General features: G+C 42.7%; 1 protein-coding gene across 1 annotated transcript in view; it reads right to left on the minus strand.

Annotated features, from left to right (window-relative positions):
- The window catches only part of LOC309356321 (uncharacterized protein), a 258,701-nt gene extending 240,627 nt beyond the window's left edge, over positions 1-18,074 (minus strand). Inside the window, exons 1-3 of the mRNA XM_081887753.1 lie at positions 18,026-18,074; positions 16,638-16,727; positions 14,433-14,592 (exon numbers count right to left, since the gene is read on the minus strand). Coding sequence (XP_081743879.1) covers positions 14,433-14,592; positions 16,638-16,670 — 193 coding nt within the window. The 5' untranslated portion in view covers positions 16,671-16,727; positions 18,026-18,074. The remainder of the gene's footprint in view (positions 1-14,432; positions 14,593-16,637; positions 16,728-18,025) is intronic.
- Between the last annotated feature and the right edge of the window lie 974 nt (positions 18,075-19,048).

Consider the following 19,048-nt stretch of genomic DNA (forward strand, 5'->3'; position numbering starts at 1 on the left):
AATGACAGCATTTGCTTCAAAAACAAGATCAGATCTAAGTGCCTTCCTTGTCTTTTCTTCTCTTTCATTTTTCAACATAGCCTGTCCATAAATTTCATAAGGCTGAAAGCTGCACGTCTCATATGATTTGTTGTATGCCAGCTCTTTAAAACATTAATGGCATTTTGAATAAAACCTTAACTATGCATTTTTAAAAGAACACAGCAGCTTTTCAGTGTCCCTTTGCTTACTAGCAGCATGAAAACTTATTTTGGCCGTTATCACCTTCAGTTTATTTATTTGAATTAACATCCGAAGAGCTAATTCCCTGAAAGTAAATGAACAATAGATAAGAGATTATTTTTCCTTGCCATAAACACCCTACAGGGATACTGACCCTACTTTGACACATCATTTATTTTTAAACTCCACATATAAATTTGTGAGCTTTGCTGATCTGCAGTGTCTGCAGCATTGGTACATCGCTGGAGAGCAAGGCCTTTGGGGAGCACCCACAGCCAGGAAGCCCAGTTGCCAGAGCTTAATGAGTAGTGTTTGGAGGAAGTGGCCAATGTAAATTAAATGGAGGAAATTTACCATTTCTAATGGAACTTGTTAGTATTCAAGTCAAACCTACTTTCTAAGATGCGCTGATTTTAAAACACACAGGGCAAAATTCAGTGCCACACTATGATGAATATTTAGACAGAATGATCCTCCCTCTCTGCCCCCTGTGCTCTATTTGGGGAAACCTATTTTCTGACCCTTCCCTGAGCCAATTGGGTGGGGAAGCCAGATTGCATAAGTGGAAGTCCTTGATCAGGGCTTCTGCCGACATGGCTCATTAGGTAAAACCTACCCAAATACACATAATGGGAAGGGCTACCTAACATATTTATATTATGCTTTGATGCTGATTAAAAAAATATGATGATGATGATTGGTGATAATAATCCATTTTATTGTGCTGGCTTATTCAGTTAGTTGAATTGCCCATACAAAACAGTCCCAAGCTACATTTTCAGCATCTTCTGCAAAAATAACTTCAAGCAGCAGGGCTGGGAAAGATCGCTGAGAGCTCATGTGGCGTTGTAGCTAGAGTGTCCTCTTCTGGTTCTATGGAGCAAGGCAGGTGAAGTATGGCAGCACCATGGAGAGCTCCAGGAGAGCAGCTCACACCAACTCACTCAAGCTAAGTCTGTGTCCCCAAGTTTGTCTTTCCTAAGCTCCGCTTCCTTTTTGAGAAGCAGAATTTCTAAAGGGCCAATGCTCTGCCTTGAATACAGTTGTACCTCAGGTTACAGACACTTCAGGTTACAGATGCTTCAGGTTACAGACCCCGCTAACCCAGAAGTAGTAGCTCGGGTTAAGAACTTTGCTTCAGGATGAGAACAGAAATTGTACTCCAACAGCGCAGCGGCAGCGGGAGGCCCCATTAGCTAAAGTGGTACCTCAGGTTAAGAACAGTTTCAGGTTAAGAATGGACCTTCAGAACGAATTAAGTTCTTAACCCAAGGTACCACTGTATAGGCATTTTCTTGTACTCCATGCACTGTTGAGCTAGCAAGGTGGTTTGGGCGGCACACAGTTCATCAGGCACAGGGGAAGGCACCCAAGAGGGTCCTGACTCTGTCTCTACAGGTTCTGATGCCACAGGAAGTGGTTCAGGATCAGATAGAGTAGTCTCCTGATAACTAATATCAGGCTCAGAGTCAGGAATTGAATTTTGCACAGCCACTGACATGAGAGCCTCTTACTGCTTCTGCTTACTGGGGTCATAGAGTGTTAAAGGCCAGGGAAGCCCAGGTTCAAATTTACACTCAGCCAAAAGGTTTGTGAGGTGAACTTGAGCCTGTCACAGTCTCTCAGCCTCACCTACCTCACAAATTTGTTGCCAGCTCTCCCCCCTCCCTCACCCCCGCCTTACTTGCCTCACAGGATTGATGATAACATATGTAACAGAAATAATTGTTTTATACTATCATGGGTTTCTGGTGAGAAAGTGGAAGATAATGCAATAATAAAATAAAGGTGGGTTATCTATTTCTGTCACTCTTGCCACAACAAGCTCAGGGTACCATCTATGGTCATTTCCCACCCCTTCATTTTACCCTCACAACTACCCTGTAGATTAGAGGTAGATTAGGCTGAGAGAACAACAGGCCTGCAGTCACCCAGTGAACTTCATGAATGAGTAGGAGTTTGAACACCAGACTCCCTGGCCCTAAGCCAATGTTTTATCCATTACACCACACAGACTTGCTGAAAAGGGTGTACTCGCTTTAAGATGGCTATAGGCTCAGGACACTGTTTACTAAATACTGCCTTTTTGAGAGCCAACCTTCATCCCAGTATTGTTGCATGGCCCTCTGGACCACACACGGCACCATAATAAAGCCTATCATTTATTTATTTTTCAAACTATATTCACCTTATATTGGTGACTCTGGACCAAGACTATTTGTCTACTAAAAAGGACAATTCAGATACTTTTTTTTACTTGTACAAGCACTTCCAGTAACCCAGGAAACTCCTTGCCTACTGACATGAGCAGTGTAATAGCAGAAGACCTAGCTTCAGTGTAAAGTTTTCCTTTGCAAAGAGAACCCTCCAGATCCTGGAGCATGCTCTTATCTCAGAGTGCACCTGATACATCCCTCGCTTCTGAGAAAGGTCAGGACTCCTACTCATCATAAGGTTTCTCTTGTTGGATCTTTAAATGGCACTCAAGTGAATCCCAAGCATCCCAGTGTTTTTTGCCCAGTCCTCTTCTCCTTTGTATAACTTAAATCCTTTCTGCTTTCCCCAGTTTTTTCCTCTGTTATTAAGCCTTACCTGAGCAAGTTTCCCTTCCACCTTCCCTTTTAAGTGATTCCTTTTATCCATCTTTACATTGTCAGTCCTGCATCACTCCCAGACAACAATTATGCCTGTTGCTCCTGATGGATCTCTTTTTTACACAGGCATGGTATGTGCCAAAACCTCTCCCCCTTTTAGCTATAGTTTATTAGGGGTTTCACATCATTACAATAAAACAGTACACTCTCTTATTCCCTCTGCTCCCTACAGTGGCGTAGGGTGGGTTGTCAGCACCCGGGGCAAGGCAAGTAATTTGCGCCCCCTAACCCATGGATTTGCGCCCCCAACCCTAACCCCATATGTTGTGTCCGGTGCGGCAGGCCCCCCCTGCACCCCCCACACTACGCCACTGGCTCCCTACCTCCCAGCCCAGCCAAGCCAAGCCAACCCCCTACCTCCATCTGCCCTCATGCCTACAACCTTTACAGCTACAGCATTTTCACTTCTGATGTTCAGTTCTTTGGTGTGCCATGCAGGGCTCAAGCTCACATGCTCAGATAAGAGGTAGGATCAATGAGTGTCAAATCTGCATTGGAATCCCAGGTTAACAACTTAACAATTGTTGTGTTTCTAGATGATGCCATGGCCTTTGGCTAGTGCAATAAAGTTTATGATTATGAACAATTGTAGAAGTTTCCATCCCTGCGTTGTGCCTCCCACTTTTTCTGGTTGTGGGTATTACTCAAAGAATGGTAGAGTTGGAAAGGACCCCCAGGGTCACCTAGTCCGATGCCCTGCAATGCAAGAATCACAGCTAAAGAATCCCAGACAGATGGCCATCCAACCTCTGCTTTAAAATCTCCAAGGAAGGAGAGTCCACCACCTCCCAAAGGAGTCCATTCCACTGTCAAACAGCTCTTACTGTCAGAAAGTTATACTTAATGTTTAGTCAGAATGTCCTTTCTTGTAATTTGAATTCAATGGCCCTACAGTCTGGATCGGCATGAAACTAGCTTGAACAGCCTTGGTGAAGAGTTCTAGAAATGTACTCCAAATATCTTGGAAACTTGACTTTAGTTTATTGAGCTCAATTTTCTCATGGGTTCCTAGTTGCAGGATGTCTTGTATACAGTTTTATGTTCTTGGTGTGGCTTTCCAAAGTTGGAGGATTATTCATTTTGCTGCTTGCATGGCTTGATGGAGCCAGCTTTCCTGACTTTTGGATAACCCCCTAAGTGGCAGGTTTATAGCCAATTATTATGTTGCCATCTCCTATTAACATGGATTTGTACAGGGCCATCTCATTGTACCCCTTCCAGTCCACCCATGTTTACAGATAGGTAAATTGTGAGAGTAATGTCACTACCAAGAGCAGCTCACACGTGACTTCTATTCTGTGAACAGTAAGTATGCCACTTGTGATTTTGTGTGTGTGTCTGTCCATGAAAGAGAAGTGGCCACTAAGTGTGAGTGCATTATTCCAAAGTGGCATTGCTTATGCAATCAGGCCACTCACGTGAGGTGTGGAAGCTAGTCAATCATAGTAGTATCTGCATGCTGCTGAGTATGCACATACAGTGGTACCTCAGGTTACATACGCTTCAGGTTACAGACTCCGCTAACCCAGAAATAGTGCTTCAGTTAAGAACTTTGCTTCAGGATAAGAACAGAAATTGTGCTCCGGTGGTGCGGCGGCAGTGGGAGGCCCCATTAGCTAAAGCGGTGCTTCAGGTTAAGAACAATTTCAGGTTAAGAACGGACCTCCAGAACGAATTAAGTACTTAACCCGAGGTACCACTGTATATGAGTTGGCATAATGTGAAATTCAGGAAATCACAGCCCTGCCAGATGGTCATCCAGCTTCTGCTGCAAACCCTCTAACCAAAGAGAGTCCACCACCTTCAATTGTTTGCTGAAATCTTATTTCCTATGTTTCAAACCTGTAAATTCAGGGCCCACTCTCTGGAGCAGCTGAAAACAAATTTGCTCCATTATCTGTGTAATGGCCCTTCAGATATTTGGAGATGGCTAATATATCACCTTTTAATTGTCTCTGGACTGAACATGCCCAGTTCCTGAAATCTTCCATCACAGGACTGGTCTCTAGGCCACTCACAATCTGTGTTACCCTCCTCTGGGCACATTCCAGTTTGTACTTTCATTGGACACAGCACTCCAGGTGAGATCTGACCAAAGCAAACAAGAGTGCAATCAATACTTCTTGTAATCTGAACATCATATTTCTGTTGATGTCATCTAGAATCTCATGAGCCTTTTTTTTTTTTTGCACACACAGAACTGCTGACTCATATTTAGCTTGCAATCTACTAAAAAAAACCAACCACCACCCAGATCCTTTTCACATGTACTGCTGACAAGCCAGATGTCACCCATTATGTGCTTCTTATTTTGCCTACCTAACAGCAGAACTTTACATTTAGCTCCCTTGAAATTCATTTTGTTAGTTGTGGCCCAGTTCTCCATCCTGCCTATTGCAGAATTCAGCAGTCAGGTTGCTCACCAGGGCAAGATGTTTGAGCGTATGACATTGATCCTGGCCTGACAGCACAGGCTGTCAATTAGTTTTCAGGCCCAATTCAAAGTGCTGGTTTTGACCTATAAAGCCTTAAATAGCTCAGGACCACAAAACCTCAAGGACTGCCTTCCTTCTATATGAATCTATCCAGACCCTGCAAGCATCATCTGAGACCTTTCTTTGTGTGCATTCTCCATGAGAGATCCAAAGGGTGGCAACACAAGAAAGGGCCTTTTCTGCAGTGGCTCCCCCTTTGTGGATGCTCTCCCTAGGGAGGCTCTCCTGGTGCCTAATATATCTTTAGGCACCAAGCGAAAATGTTCCTCTTCAACCAAGCCTTTGGCTGATTAACATCCTATGTCCTTTTAAATGTCTTTGTGGCCAGGGGTATTGTTTTGTTCTTGTTTTTATTATGTATTTTGTGCTTTTATCTTGTATTTTCATTCTGTGAAACACACTGAGATCTTTGGATAAAGAGCAGTAAACTAATTCAACAAATAAATAAATAAGAAAGAAAGAAGAGGTTGTACTGGAGGAGGAGCCCACAGTGTCAAATTATGCCTTGTTTACAAATGCAGAGGTCCAGGTGTTATATGTTCTCCTGGACTGTATCACTTCACTCTGCAGGTGGAGTATCACAGAAGAGCACTGAACCATGTGAAGCTCCACCTGAACATTCAGCTAGCAAATCAGAAAGATGCAATTAAAGTTTTGTGTGTGCAAGGACATTGACTGCCCCTTGGGAAATGCCTCCCCACTTACAGCTCTAAGTGGTACAGTCCAAGAAGGTGTTGCACCAATGAAACACATCATATGGGTCCTATAGCCAGAATCACTTGCTCTTTGGTGCATATTGGACATGGCAATGGTTTGTCCCAATCCCCGGGCAGCCCAACTGTCCCACACAAATGCCTCAATTCAGCTAACCAGGTGGGCTAATGGAAGCCAGCACAAGGACCTACACTAGAGCAAAAGAATTTTTCCTTCTCTCCTCTTCCACCGACCTCCTACAAATCCAGCTTGGAGGGTCAGAAGAACCCCCTAAACAGCATGCAGGAAAGGAGGGGGGAGATGGCTTTGTCTGGCAAACGGAAATGCTTGTGCTGACAGAACAATATAATTAGCGCACTGTTGAATTCCACCCAAAGGCTACTTTTACTATGCCTTGGATGACAAAAGCTAAAATTTCTCTCTGTGTGTGCTGGCTATGTATTTCCTTTGCTAATAAGATCCTTTGGCAAAGAACATTTCTTTTACAGGGTCAAGCACACAGTTGGTGTTTAATACACAATAATTAATAACAGCCATTCTGTGGGAATGAGATGAACGTCATAGTGAGAGTATTAGAGCTATTTATTGCCATAGCAGATACATTTTGCTGTGGCCTGGGGAAAGCCTCACCCTCCTGTCTCTGGCAAGCTATTCCGTGGTGCACTGTAGACATTTCTCAGCACAGGTTGACAAATTAATCCCCACCTCAGCTGTGTGTGTGCATCAATCACATTTCCAGGCTCACGGGTGAAGTCAAGACACCCGCCAGACCATACTTTGCATGTTATTATGCGAGTGGAAAAACTCTGCAGCTCAGATCATAGAACGCAGGCTGTGCCTGCGGAGATGCCAGGGGGAATATTCAAGCGCAACATCAAACTGGAAAATAGGAGCTTGTTACAAATGAGTTCAGCTGTTGGGCTGCAGTGGTGCAAAGAGGCAGAATGAGCTCCGGGAGATGCTTGCAGCTCCAAGAGGACAAAGTGCTTGCAAGTGAAGTCACTAGGAATAATTTTAAATGGGAGGAAAGGTGACATTTCATATTTAAATAAAAAGTCACTGCTGCCAAGACATTAGGAGCTTTGGGACCACTATATATCTTGCCATGAAATTATTCCATTCTTCCTTCCTTCCTTCCTTCCTTCCTTCCTTCCTTCCTTCCTTCCTTCCTTCCTTCCTTCCTTCCTTCCTTCCTTCCTTCTTTCTTTCTTTTCATTGTCTTGCTTACACGTTGCACAAAGCCCGCTTTATATATTATGTGTGCTGAAAGGAAAGCATTTACTCATGCAAACATTCCACACATACCCTTTATTTGTTTAAGTGTGCATGTTACATTCATCAGCCAGTTCACATATGCAGTAGGGTAGTGGAAATTTCATAAGTGCAGATTCCCTTCATAATAGTTACAACTACTCCCACTCGAATGCATGCCCCTTCTAAGCATAGACAACTTCCTAAGATTATATAATAATCTTACAATTATAAAATAATAGCAATTTTGCAATGATAAGTGCAGATCTTCTTATTTCGCCTTTCAGATCTACTATTTTCTGTGCACATACATGGTAAATGTTTTGGAGTGTGTGTGTGTGTGTGTGAGAGAGAGAGAGAGAGAGAGAGAGAGAGAGAGAGAGAGAGAGAGAGAGAGAGTTTTGTTGTTTTTTAAAATTGCAAACCTAATAAAAGAAAGAAAACAAAGAATCACAAATGTGTACTATAAAGCATCACAGCCTGGAAGGACAGAAATACAAAGATACCATACAGCTCAAAAAGGATTTTTTAAAAAGTATTAGCTCATGCAAAGATTCCTCCAGTATCTTCTTTTGGAGTGACTTAAGTTATGTTTTCTGTGTAGTTCCATTGTAGGTGACAGAACTTGCACACCAGTCTGTTGAAACTGAAGCACCTTATTTTTTTGGGGTGTTCCTGAATGTTTAGCTTGGAGCATGAAGTGGCTAAAAAGCTTCCATTTCATGTTGATTGAGTGCTTTTAGGACACTGAAGACAGGGACCCTGCAGGGATCCCAGAACAGAAATAGTAACAGGTCTTTCACCCCTCATGACCCTGGTCCACTACCTCATGGTCATGCATATATAGCATGCCAGCAACTGATAACCAAAAAAAGCATACCATGGCAGGCTAATGCTATAGGTTTTGCTCCTGATTAGTGCATTTCAACATGGCAGGGCACACATAGAATGGGTATGAACATTACCTTCTAGAAAAATAGGTGCCAGTACTGTGTACACTTGAGTACACCCAGGAAGGGGGGGAGCACTGCCTTTGATCCACATTACCTGTAAACCTAGTCCCAATCTAGAAGCCAGATTTCCACTGTGTATTGTTTATCTTACTGGAAGCCTGTGAAGCTCGAATGGCACGGAAGGTGACAAGACTTCTCACGAGGCCTTCTCGGTGGTGGCGCCCACCCTTTGGAACACCCTCCCATCAGATAAGTAACTATTCAAGCTTTAGAAGACATCTGAAGGCAGCTCTGTTTAGGGAACTTTTTAACATTTAATGTTTTATTATGTTTTTGTATATGCTGGAAACTGCCCAGAGTGGCTGGGGCAACCTAGTCAGATGGGTGGGGTATGACTAGAATAAATAAAATTATTATTATTATACTGAGCTCTGTGCTATGTGGTTCTTCAATGTGCCTTTGTTTATGTTCACTTCTCCAGCAGTTTTTTGCTACTCTTTCATCAAGTGTATTACTGCCTTGTTTCAACTGAACTGCACAGTTCACAATGTCCAGAAAGCTCCATTTACACGTTGGTTTAATTAAGTTTAAACTTCTGGGTTTGGATTCACCAGCCTGCATGTCACATCCTCTCACACAAGAGGATGCCCCAGGTTTTGCAGATTCATACCTCCAGCTGTGTTTAGAAAAACAGATTATAAATAAATAAGCACATATACAATAAATTGGTGCACCTTTGCTCTGCCAAATGCTAAATTATATGCAGACTGTTCTTTGAATTAGCCCTGAGTCCACTAATCTCTGAACATCTGGGATGACATTTTCTAAGGTTACACCTGGATTACAAAAACATGTTGTGTTCTGCCAGCTTGTGTTATATGTTCCCAGATACAATTTGTCTTATATAATTTATCGCTTGTACTTGCTTCTGGACCAGGTCTTAAAGATGACATGCATAACTTATTGTCTACCTTGAGGGAATTGATTCAATTCCCAGGCTTTTGATTGCAAAGCTGCACAAATCAGCTTAACGATTCCATGAACAGTGAATAGAGAATACATATTCTGGCCTTCTTGGGTGGGGGGGGAATATATTATTTTGTTGATCACATACTCTTTCTTTTGGCTATTTCCTGTGCCCCTATTGCTTCTGCACTTCCCAAGTGTCTTGTCACCCTGCCCTAGCTTTTGGGTACATCCCCTCCCTTTCTGTTGCTATAGTAACTAGGTTTACTCTTAATGTAGTACTATTTTTGGCCAATGGCCCAATTCATCAGCAAATCCCCTGTTTACTTTTTCCTTGTTATTGCTTAGTAATCTAGCATCAGAGCTAGATTGGAGAGAAGTCCAGCACTTTCACTAACAAAACTATTAGCATTTGCAAAAAGAAGGGCGGGGGAGGAAATCCCATTATATACTGTAGTGTAATCAGAAGATGCTAGAGCCAACGCAAGCTAAGTGATACTTCTGGACATAATTTAGGCAGCATTTCTTAGAAAATAAGGTCTGACCCTGATTTTTATATATATATATAAGAAAGGCAGGAGCATTTGCCACCTTTGTCCCTGCTAAATGACCAGTGGCGTAGCGTGGGTTGTCAGCACCCGGGGCAAGGCAAGTAATTTGCGCCCCCTAACCCGTGGATTTGCGCCCCCTAACCCGTGGATTTGTGCCCCCTAACCCTAACCCCCAGATGTTGCGCCCAGTGCGGCCGGCCCCCCCTGTACCCCCCACGCTACGCCACTGTAAATGACACCCCTTGGGTTGTATCCAAAGTAGAGCTCCACGGACAGTGCAAGTATTTCTGCTTGCATAAGGGAATGTTCTCTCCCTCTCTTCCCTCCTTCCTGCAACACCCTAAATCTGTTCTCAGGTTCTTCCAGCCCTCTGTCGTATATCTGATGAGAGTATGTGCAGGAGGAGAAGAGAGGGGAAGCAGAAATCCTTGCCCTGGTGGGCTGAACTAGTTGAACACTGCCCGTGGGCTCTTCAGAAAAGCCCTGCTGGACCAAACCAAATGCCCATCTATTCCAGCATACTGTCCTCACTGTGGCCAACCAGATACCTATAGGAAACCTGCAAGCAGGACATGAGCGCAACAGCCTCCTCCCCAGTTGGGCTCCACAGAATCTAGCATTCAGAGACATACTGGCCCTCCTACTGGAGGTAATACACAATCATCATGGCTAGAAGCCATGGGCAGCCTTAAGCTCCATGATTTTTTTTCTAATCCCCTTTTAAAGTCATCTAAGTTGGTCATTTCTCTATCGTGTGCATGTGAATTTATTAATACTACTACTGCTACTACAACTGAATCTACATATGTATCAAGGTAATTTACAAACATATAATGGAAGCAGCTAAAATGGTTTAAAAAACAACAACAACAATAATGATGCATAAATAACTGGATAGGCTTAAATTTAACTATGTGCTGGCCGAAGAAGTACATCTTCCAACCTTCAACTTCTTTGGAAGACCCCAGGTTCTACTGTTGTCACTAAGAGAATGTAGGTTTCCCAATAATCCCTGGAATTTATCATTTTCACAGCTAACACACACTAGTTTGACAGTTTCATTGAGCCATATACAAGATCTATTTCCTGGCAAGTCACCACCAGTTCAGACCCCATAAGAGTATTGTGAAGTTGGGAATATTTTGCTCAAATTTACTTGGCCTAGTATACCTGAAGGAGCATCTCCACCCTGATCATTTTGCCCAGACACTGAGGTCCAGCGCCGACGGCCTTCTGGCGGTTCCCTCACTGTGAGAAGTGAGGTTACACGGAACCAGGCAGAGGGCCTTCTCAGTAGTGGCACCCGCTATGTGGAACGCCCTCCCATCAGATGTCAAGGAAATAAACAACTATCTGACTTTTTGAAGACATCTGAAGGCAGGCCTGTTTAGGGAAGTTTTTAATGTTTGATGTTTTATTGTGTTTTTAATATTCTGTTGGAAGCCACCCAGAGTGGCTGGGGAGGCCCGACCAGATGGGCAGGGTATAGGAATATTATTATTATTATTATTATTATTATTATTATTATTATTATTATTATTTATAATTATTTACACATGTTTACATTGAATCACATCTGCCATTTTAATGCCCATTTACCAAGTTTTGAGAGATCCTTTTGGAACTCCTCACAATCACTTTTTTTCCTCACCACTCTGCACAATCTGGAGTCATCAGCAAACTTTGCCACATCTCTGCTCAACCCTAAACTGAGATGATTTAAGAAGAGATTTTTTAAAGGCCTCTCAGCTGTAATTTATATCTGTCTTCCATCATCTGCAGCCGACATGGCCAGTAGTCAGGAGTTATGGGAGGTGCAGTCCAACAATGTCTGGCGGTCCACAAGTTCCTGACCCTGCTCAAATCACTATCAGTTTATCACCAACCACTAAAATTCAGCACAATTCAAAAGACTCAAAGCACTTTGGGAAGATCCCCAGGTCTGCAATGCATAGAAAAAGAAGATTCCATGACTGCAGCTTAATGTTCTTCGGGTGTTTGTTTGTTTGTTTCGTATAATGCCATTATCTGACATAAAGCTTTAATTTAATGGAGGCAACTAACAAGATCAATCTACATTCCCAATTATTATGCTGAAGTTTCTGCACTTAAACCAATTTAGTCCCATTAACGTCAATAGGACTACAATGGCTTAAAATCCTACTATTTCACCTTAGCTGGACTGTGGATCTGACCTTGAAAATGCTTAATGAAATTGTTACAAACACAGCTGAACCTCTTCCTCTGTCATATAGATATATATATATATATATAAGGTTGGCAGATTCAGAAGAGATACATGGTCTTTGCACACAGTATGTTAAGTGACTTATGTGAAATACTTGTATTGTACAGCGGTATTTCAGACAGTAGCAGCTACAGTAATCTAAGCAAAACCAGAGCCAAAGGAAGATTAATCCATCGCAGTTAGACGTTCTATTTTAAGCAGCGGGAGCAAATGTCTAGTGGCTGCACACACACTAAGCTTTCTGCAACACACTACTCCAGTTTGGTGCCTGATGAAAAGGAGCCCTGTAATGAATCTTAAGATTGTAACTCACGCTGTGCCTGTCACACTGGTGTTATTGGCATGCAGAGACTGCAGGGAGGACCATTTGGTTTTTACTTATTATTCTACAACACTTAACTATTTTTAGGAACTTTAAAAATAAGGCAGGATCCCTCCCTCCACCTGTGCAAAAGATGCAGAAAGCAATATTCCCTTCCAGAGCCAGACCCTTGCACTTGGCAGGGTGCCATTCCAGAATGACCCCTGACTTTATGGAGGACATTTTTCAGATGTGAGGGAGAAATGCTTTTGGAGCTGAAAACACCCATTTATATGCATAAATGCCACTTCCGTTGCTTTCCAGATGCTGATACGTCCCCAAATTCTTTGTGTTGGTGTCTCCTATGTCTGAAATATGCACATTTCACCAGTGCTCTTTTAAGGTACAACATGTTTCATCACTATTGTACACTTGGCCCTCTTTGTCACGAGCACGGAGCGGGTGGCGCTGTGGTCTAAACCACTGAGCCTCTTGGGCTTGCCGATCGGAAGGTCGGCGGTTCGAATCCATGCAACGGGGTGAGCTCCCAATGCTGTGTCCCAGCTTCTGCCAACCTAGCAGTTCAAAAGCACACTAGTGCAAGTAGAGAAATGGATACCACTGTGGCAGGAAGGTAAATGGTGTTTCCGTGCACTCTAGTTTCCGTCACGATGTCCCGTTGTGCCAGAAGCAGTTTAGTCATGCTGGCCACATGACCTGGAAAACTGTCTGAGGACAAACGTCAGCTCCCTCAATCTGAAAAGCGAGATGAGCACCACAGCCCCATAGTTGCCTTTAACTGGACTTAACCATCCAGAGGTCCTTTACCTTTATCATGAGCAGTTTTTGTGTACCCATGTTCCACCCTTTGCTGAGGCAATGCTTCTCACTTTGAACTCTAATTGAGTTTAAAATGTACCATAAGCAGTGCCTTTCAGTCCCACCTTCTTAGAATCATGGAGCATGACTAAGTCAAAATTAGGCACTTTAAAATCACACTGTGTTCAACAGAGACACAGAAAACTGCCTTAGACCCATAGTCCATCTACCTCAGTATTGTCCACATGGACTGACAATGACCTTCTGGTATTATAGACAGAGGTCTCTCCCAAACCTACTTGGAAATGGCAGGGAATGAACCTGGGACCTTCTGCATGCATACTGTAGGTGATGCTCCACAACTGAGCTACAACCTTCCCCTGTATGGTTAACATAAGTTAACCAAGTAACTGAACCTCTCCAATGAGACCAAAAAGTGCTTGACTTCAGCTGGATCATGCCCATAGCTTATAGCTAGCAGTTATGTAGGAGGATATGTTTAGAAATTGTTCAAGATAGACAAGGAACATCTACAGCCCAGAAGTTCTTGTAATGAAAGCAAAGATCAGAGACAGGGCCATCCTTTTGCAATGGAATGGATGCCAGCAGCGATGTATGATTAATGCCCTCAGACATTGGAGGGTTCTTTCTATTTTGAGGTAGTTACTTTAAATGTAAAGCCAGATAGACAGTGCTTGGATTGAGTGTGTCAGGGCTATGAAGATAGGGGAGAGGAAGATAAGCAGATTAAGGTGCACTTGTGACCTTTTCTTTGCACACATTTAGGGAAACAATTGTGGGAAAGCGTGTAAGAAAATTGCATAAAATAAATAATAACTGGATACTCCCCCAAAGCAGTCGATAACAATCATTTGTAAGAACCTTATCTAGATTATGTGTGTTATTTCAAAGCCAAATATCAAATTTAAAGGAAAAGGCAGTTGTGGGCATTGTGGTAACATTTGTGAACATAGTAAAACAGCTGTGTTGTGTTCTGATAAAACAAGACAACTGTGTGACCTCATAATAACAAACTGTTTGTACCAATATGTTTAACAAAGGAAGACACCGATGTAAAACATAAGTATGTGGTGTGTAAAGTAGAAAAACATCCCATATATGAGCCAGATATGCCTCCTGCCCACCGTAACATCTGGCTGAACTTCCAAATTTCAATCAAGATGTCATAGAAACTCACAAAGGGGGGGAGAGATCTGGATTCAAAACTTCTAAGTAGCAGATGCACCTGTGAACATACCTTTGTTGTTGTGAAGGTCTAGCATAAGGCTCCAGTTTAAAGGCTGAGATACTTGTGAGGGAGTTGAGGGAGTTGTCTTGTGTGATAAAATCAGCCATTTTCTCTCCTCACAAGTCTGCTTCAAGGGAGTGTATACCACCGCAATCTCCTCAACAAAGAGCTGGGTAAAATTTTATTTCTTCGAGTTAGTTTGCAACCTTCACTGAAATCATAGAGTCATAGAATTGAAGAGCTGGAAGGGACCCTGAGAGTCATCTCATACCCCTGGAAAGACACATCTAGAATTGTGCTGCACTTTCAATTGCCCATTTCTTGATGCCAAATATAAGCTCCTTAGAAAGTCATGAGGCAATGCTGCATCACTCAAAAATAGCCAAATGGCAACCCTGTTGATACTCAGCAGTATGGTTTGACTCTGTTTAGAAAAAAATACTTTATGGAGGAAATTAATACTGAGCAGAAGAAAAGCCCAAGCACTGCGCACCGTATCTCTTCCTTAGTAAGCTAAGGGTTAATCCTGCTAAAGGAGCTGAGAATGGAATTCAGCGTCATGAAGGAAGGAGGGGCAAAAAGTTCTGCTCTGCCTGGATATTGCTTGCTTCATCTCTGAAGAGAAGACATCTTTCTTAGCATTGCTATTAGTCTGACAGCACCGCTAGAGGGACCAACTCATGTTTAAGAGCTAGATGTAATCTGAATTGATCAACTTGACATGTCCCAAATGATTAGTCCAAAGCACAGCATCTAATATTCCGGGTTCATCTAGCATTTACCATTCTCTGTCTCTTTACCCCTGTCCCTGCCAGCCGCCATTTCCTTGCTAATTCTGTCCAAGGTAGGACACCCCTCCTGATCTCCATCCTTCACAGGATATGCAGAAGTCTTTGACATGCAGCAGTATTACATTGTCCAGATAGAAAACAAATGAATTGGTTTTGGAAGTACCAGCAATGTACTTCGCAAATATCTTTTAAAAAACCAAGAAACCAAATTGCTTAGTCTATGAGTGTTCTCTTCTGCGTAGGAGTTATCTGTGACAATTAGAAATGCATTAGGACTTATTTAGCAATAAGTGCCATTTTGTTGTAGAAAAGGAGAATATATTTTTCAAGGAGAAATAATGAAATGAGTGCCTGTAAACTGTATACATGCCTGGCCAGCTACCCCTCGACTGTAAACACTTCTGAAATTAAATTTCTGAAAACTGATAGGTCAGTGGTCTGGTTGCACACTCTGGTTTTCTCCTCCCTTCTCCCCGTTGCACCCCACAGTTGTAGCAGATAGGAGTGAGTTTATGGATACAATCATAAACTTAGAAAGGTAAGCACTACTAAAACAAATACTACTTACTTCCAAACATGAATACATTGGAGGGTTCCAACACTGGGTTAAGGCAGGAGTGGAGACCCTCTAATTTTCCATAAGTTTTGAACTTCAGCTCCAACTCCCATTTGCTCCACCCAGCATGTCTAATGGTCAGGGGGAAGGGAAAATGGAGCCCAGCAACAGGTTCCCCAACCCTAAGAGTCCTGGGAATGTCCTTGAACCTTTCCATCAGTCTAGGCTTAATGCTGGACCATAGGGCATTGCTTTACGCCATCGAGTTCAGAAATATCTACATCAATAAGCAACAGCTCTCCAGAGTTTCAGATGGAAATCTTTTTTTATTCCTACCTGGAGAGACCAGAGATTGAACCTTGCACCTTCTGTAGGCACTGGATGTTTTCTACCACTGAACTCCAGCCCTTTCCTGCTATAACTATAGACGTTGTGACAAATGATTGCCACTGCACAGCATACAATGGGGCCAGGATGGGGTTGTGGGGTTCTGGTCTAGCAGCATGGCATCTTAAGATCCATTTGGGTGGTCCAGCTGAAAATTTGTTGCCACAATTGTGCCTGTTTTGTCACCCAGTAATTTAGAGTTTCACAGTTCTGCTCCACTTGGCATAATGAAAATACTTTAAGGCTGCTATGCAAAGCTTTGGTATACATAAAGGCCATCTTTGAGCTTGCATGTGTATGTGATTTTAGGATTCCTGCATAACTATGCACAAAGTTCTATCTAATTACTGCTTCTACATCAGTTTGACCCTATCTGACAGCATAAATGAGAGTTGAGAGAGGACCTATCTTAGCAATATTCCAACATAGAACCGATATAAATAACACAGATGGTTCAAAGGTGTCGTTTTTCATATTTACCTGAGACTGTGCCTGGCATTCATTCCAGCTCATGACAAATAATGTTCTTCATCATCACAAGTGCTCCCACAGGAGAAACATTAAAGAAAGCTTGGTTTGAAGATGAAATAAATTTAAGTTTATATGTAGAAAGAAATTGAGAATTAAAGAAGACATGGCAACGCCAAAAAAAAGTCAGTTCTATGTTACAGATTCCAGTTGTACCTTGGAAGTTGAACACAAACTGTTCCAGAAGTCCATTCGACTTCCAAAATGTTCAGAAACCAAAGCGTGGCTTCTGATTGGCTGCAGGAAGCTCCTACAGCTAATCTGAAGCCACAGAAGCCCCGTCAGATGTTCAGGTTCCAAAGAACGTTTACAAACCAGAACACTCACTTCTGGGTTTGTGGTGTTCAGGAGTCAAAACATTCGACTTGCAAGGCGTTTGGGATCCAAGGTACGACTGTATTAGGAAATGGAAGCCACCATGTTAGGGAAAGCTGCACCTGATTATACTGCAAGCAGCCATCCTATGCTTCCATCCAGTTCATGCAACAACTTTCTTCCATCAGCAAATAAGTCCAAACAGTTCCCAAGGTCTTGCGTGAACACAACAAAATCACAAAATCTAAAATAGGAAGGAAAATGGGCAAAGAATACAGGCAGGGAATATACTAGTAGCAGCCTGTGTGTTGAGGCAGAGTCGCCTTCCATCGCCTCATCACTGCAGCTTAGCTGGACAGGGCTGGGGTTGGGGTTTCAGTGGGGTCTGGGCACTGTGGGCACACCAGTGGCATTCCTATTGCTGTGCCCATGCAGCCCCAGCCTCAGAAATGTCCTGCCCTTCCTCCGTCGCATCCTGATAAGTTGCATTGATGCTCCATATGGACTATTACTGGAATATGTATACCAATTCTGGATAGACAGATTGACCTGAAGTTTCCACATACTGTGTAAATCTTCCTCGCAAACTTCATGTTTAACATTTATAATGCCAACAGCTAAGCACTTTGAAGGGTTTCACCTTCACCAAATGCCTATGAGGCACAGTTATTATTATGGCTATCTGAAAGCTTCCCATTTAAAAGATGACAGACACCAAGAAGATACAGTGGTACCTCATGTTACATACGCTTCAGGTTACAGACTCCGCCAACCCAGAAATAGTACCTCGGGTTAAAAATTTTGCTTCAGGATGAGAACAGAAATCGTGCTCCGGCGGCGCAGCGGCAGCAGGAGGCCCCATTAGCTAAAGTGGTGCTTCAGGTTAAGAACAGTTTCAGGTTAAGAATGGGCCTCCGGAACAAATTAAGTACTTAACCCAAGGTACCGCTGTATTCAATAAATAAAGGCACAAATACACTACAAAATGAGCAGCGTCAACAAAAAGTGTCACAGCACAAGCTTACCTTTTAGTACTTGGGTACATAAAGAGCTGCCACATATTGTTTTTGTTACCGTTCTAATTTAAAGTGAATGATTAGCAGGGGGAGGAGGAGAAAGTCAAGCTGCCTTCCTTACTTCTCCACTCGCCATGCAGTTGCCAGGCCAACTGTGGTGACAGCTGATTGGCTGGCCGCCCAGTTCTTCTATCTTCTTTAGTCTCGTGACTGACATGGCATGGTGCGAAATGTTGTTCCATGAGCAGCTGGCATGAAGTCCAAAGAGGAAACCCCTTAAAGATGGCCTAGACAAGGTGTGGGGGTGGGAAGCATTGGTGGAAGTTACATCTGTCGTCTGTCATAGTAATATTTCCTTTAAAAAAATGTTACAAGCGAAAGCTAGTCTAAATGAACTTCTAAAGGTTCATTCATACCATATGATATATTAGAATAGTCTAGGACACATCAGTATATTCTAGATTTTACCACACAATTGGCTGTTGGTGTATTAGGACCTCTAAAATCTAGTTTGATGCACAGGGCCTCAGATCTGCATTTCTCAAAACTATGGGTCCAAGGGTTGGGTTTACCCTTCTTTGGGCCTGTTTTTTTTTTAAGCAACAACAACCCTAAACTAGATGTGGCTCAACCTGTATTTGACTGGTTGCTAAACAAATGAAGAATTCCTGTCATTTAACCTGGGTTAAAGGGAAAGTTTCACAGACCTATAAAATGGGTGGACTTTTTCCATATTCCATCAGATTCCAAATTAAGCTAACATCTACCCCATGGATATCTGCTGGACACCTGACAATCTATCATCATCATCATCATTATGATGGCTTCATCCACTAATGGAATCACTTCAAAATACATGAGGGCTTAAGGCCTCTACACCTATAACTTGTGTACCTTCTTACCCAAAAGCCCATATCACTTTTCTGAGGTGGGAACAGCAAAGATTCTTTTCAGATTTCGGGGGGTGTAGGTTGTACATAGGCCTTTGATATTCCCCAGACACGTGTAGTCTCTCCAAGGCATCATGGAAAT

Source organism: Podarcis melisellensis (genome assembly GCF_964234715.1).
Source record: "Podarcis melisellensis genome assembly, chromosome: 1".
NCBI classification, from domain to species: Eukaryota; Metazoa; Chordata; class Lepidosauria; order Squamata; family Lacertidae; genus Podarcis; species Podarcis melisellensis.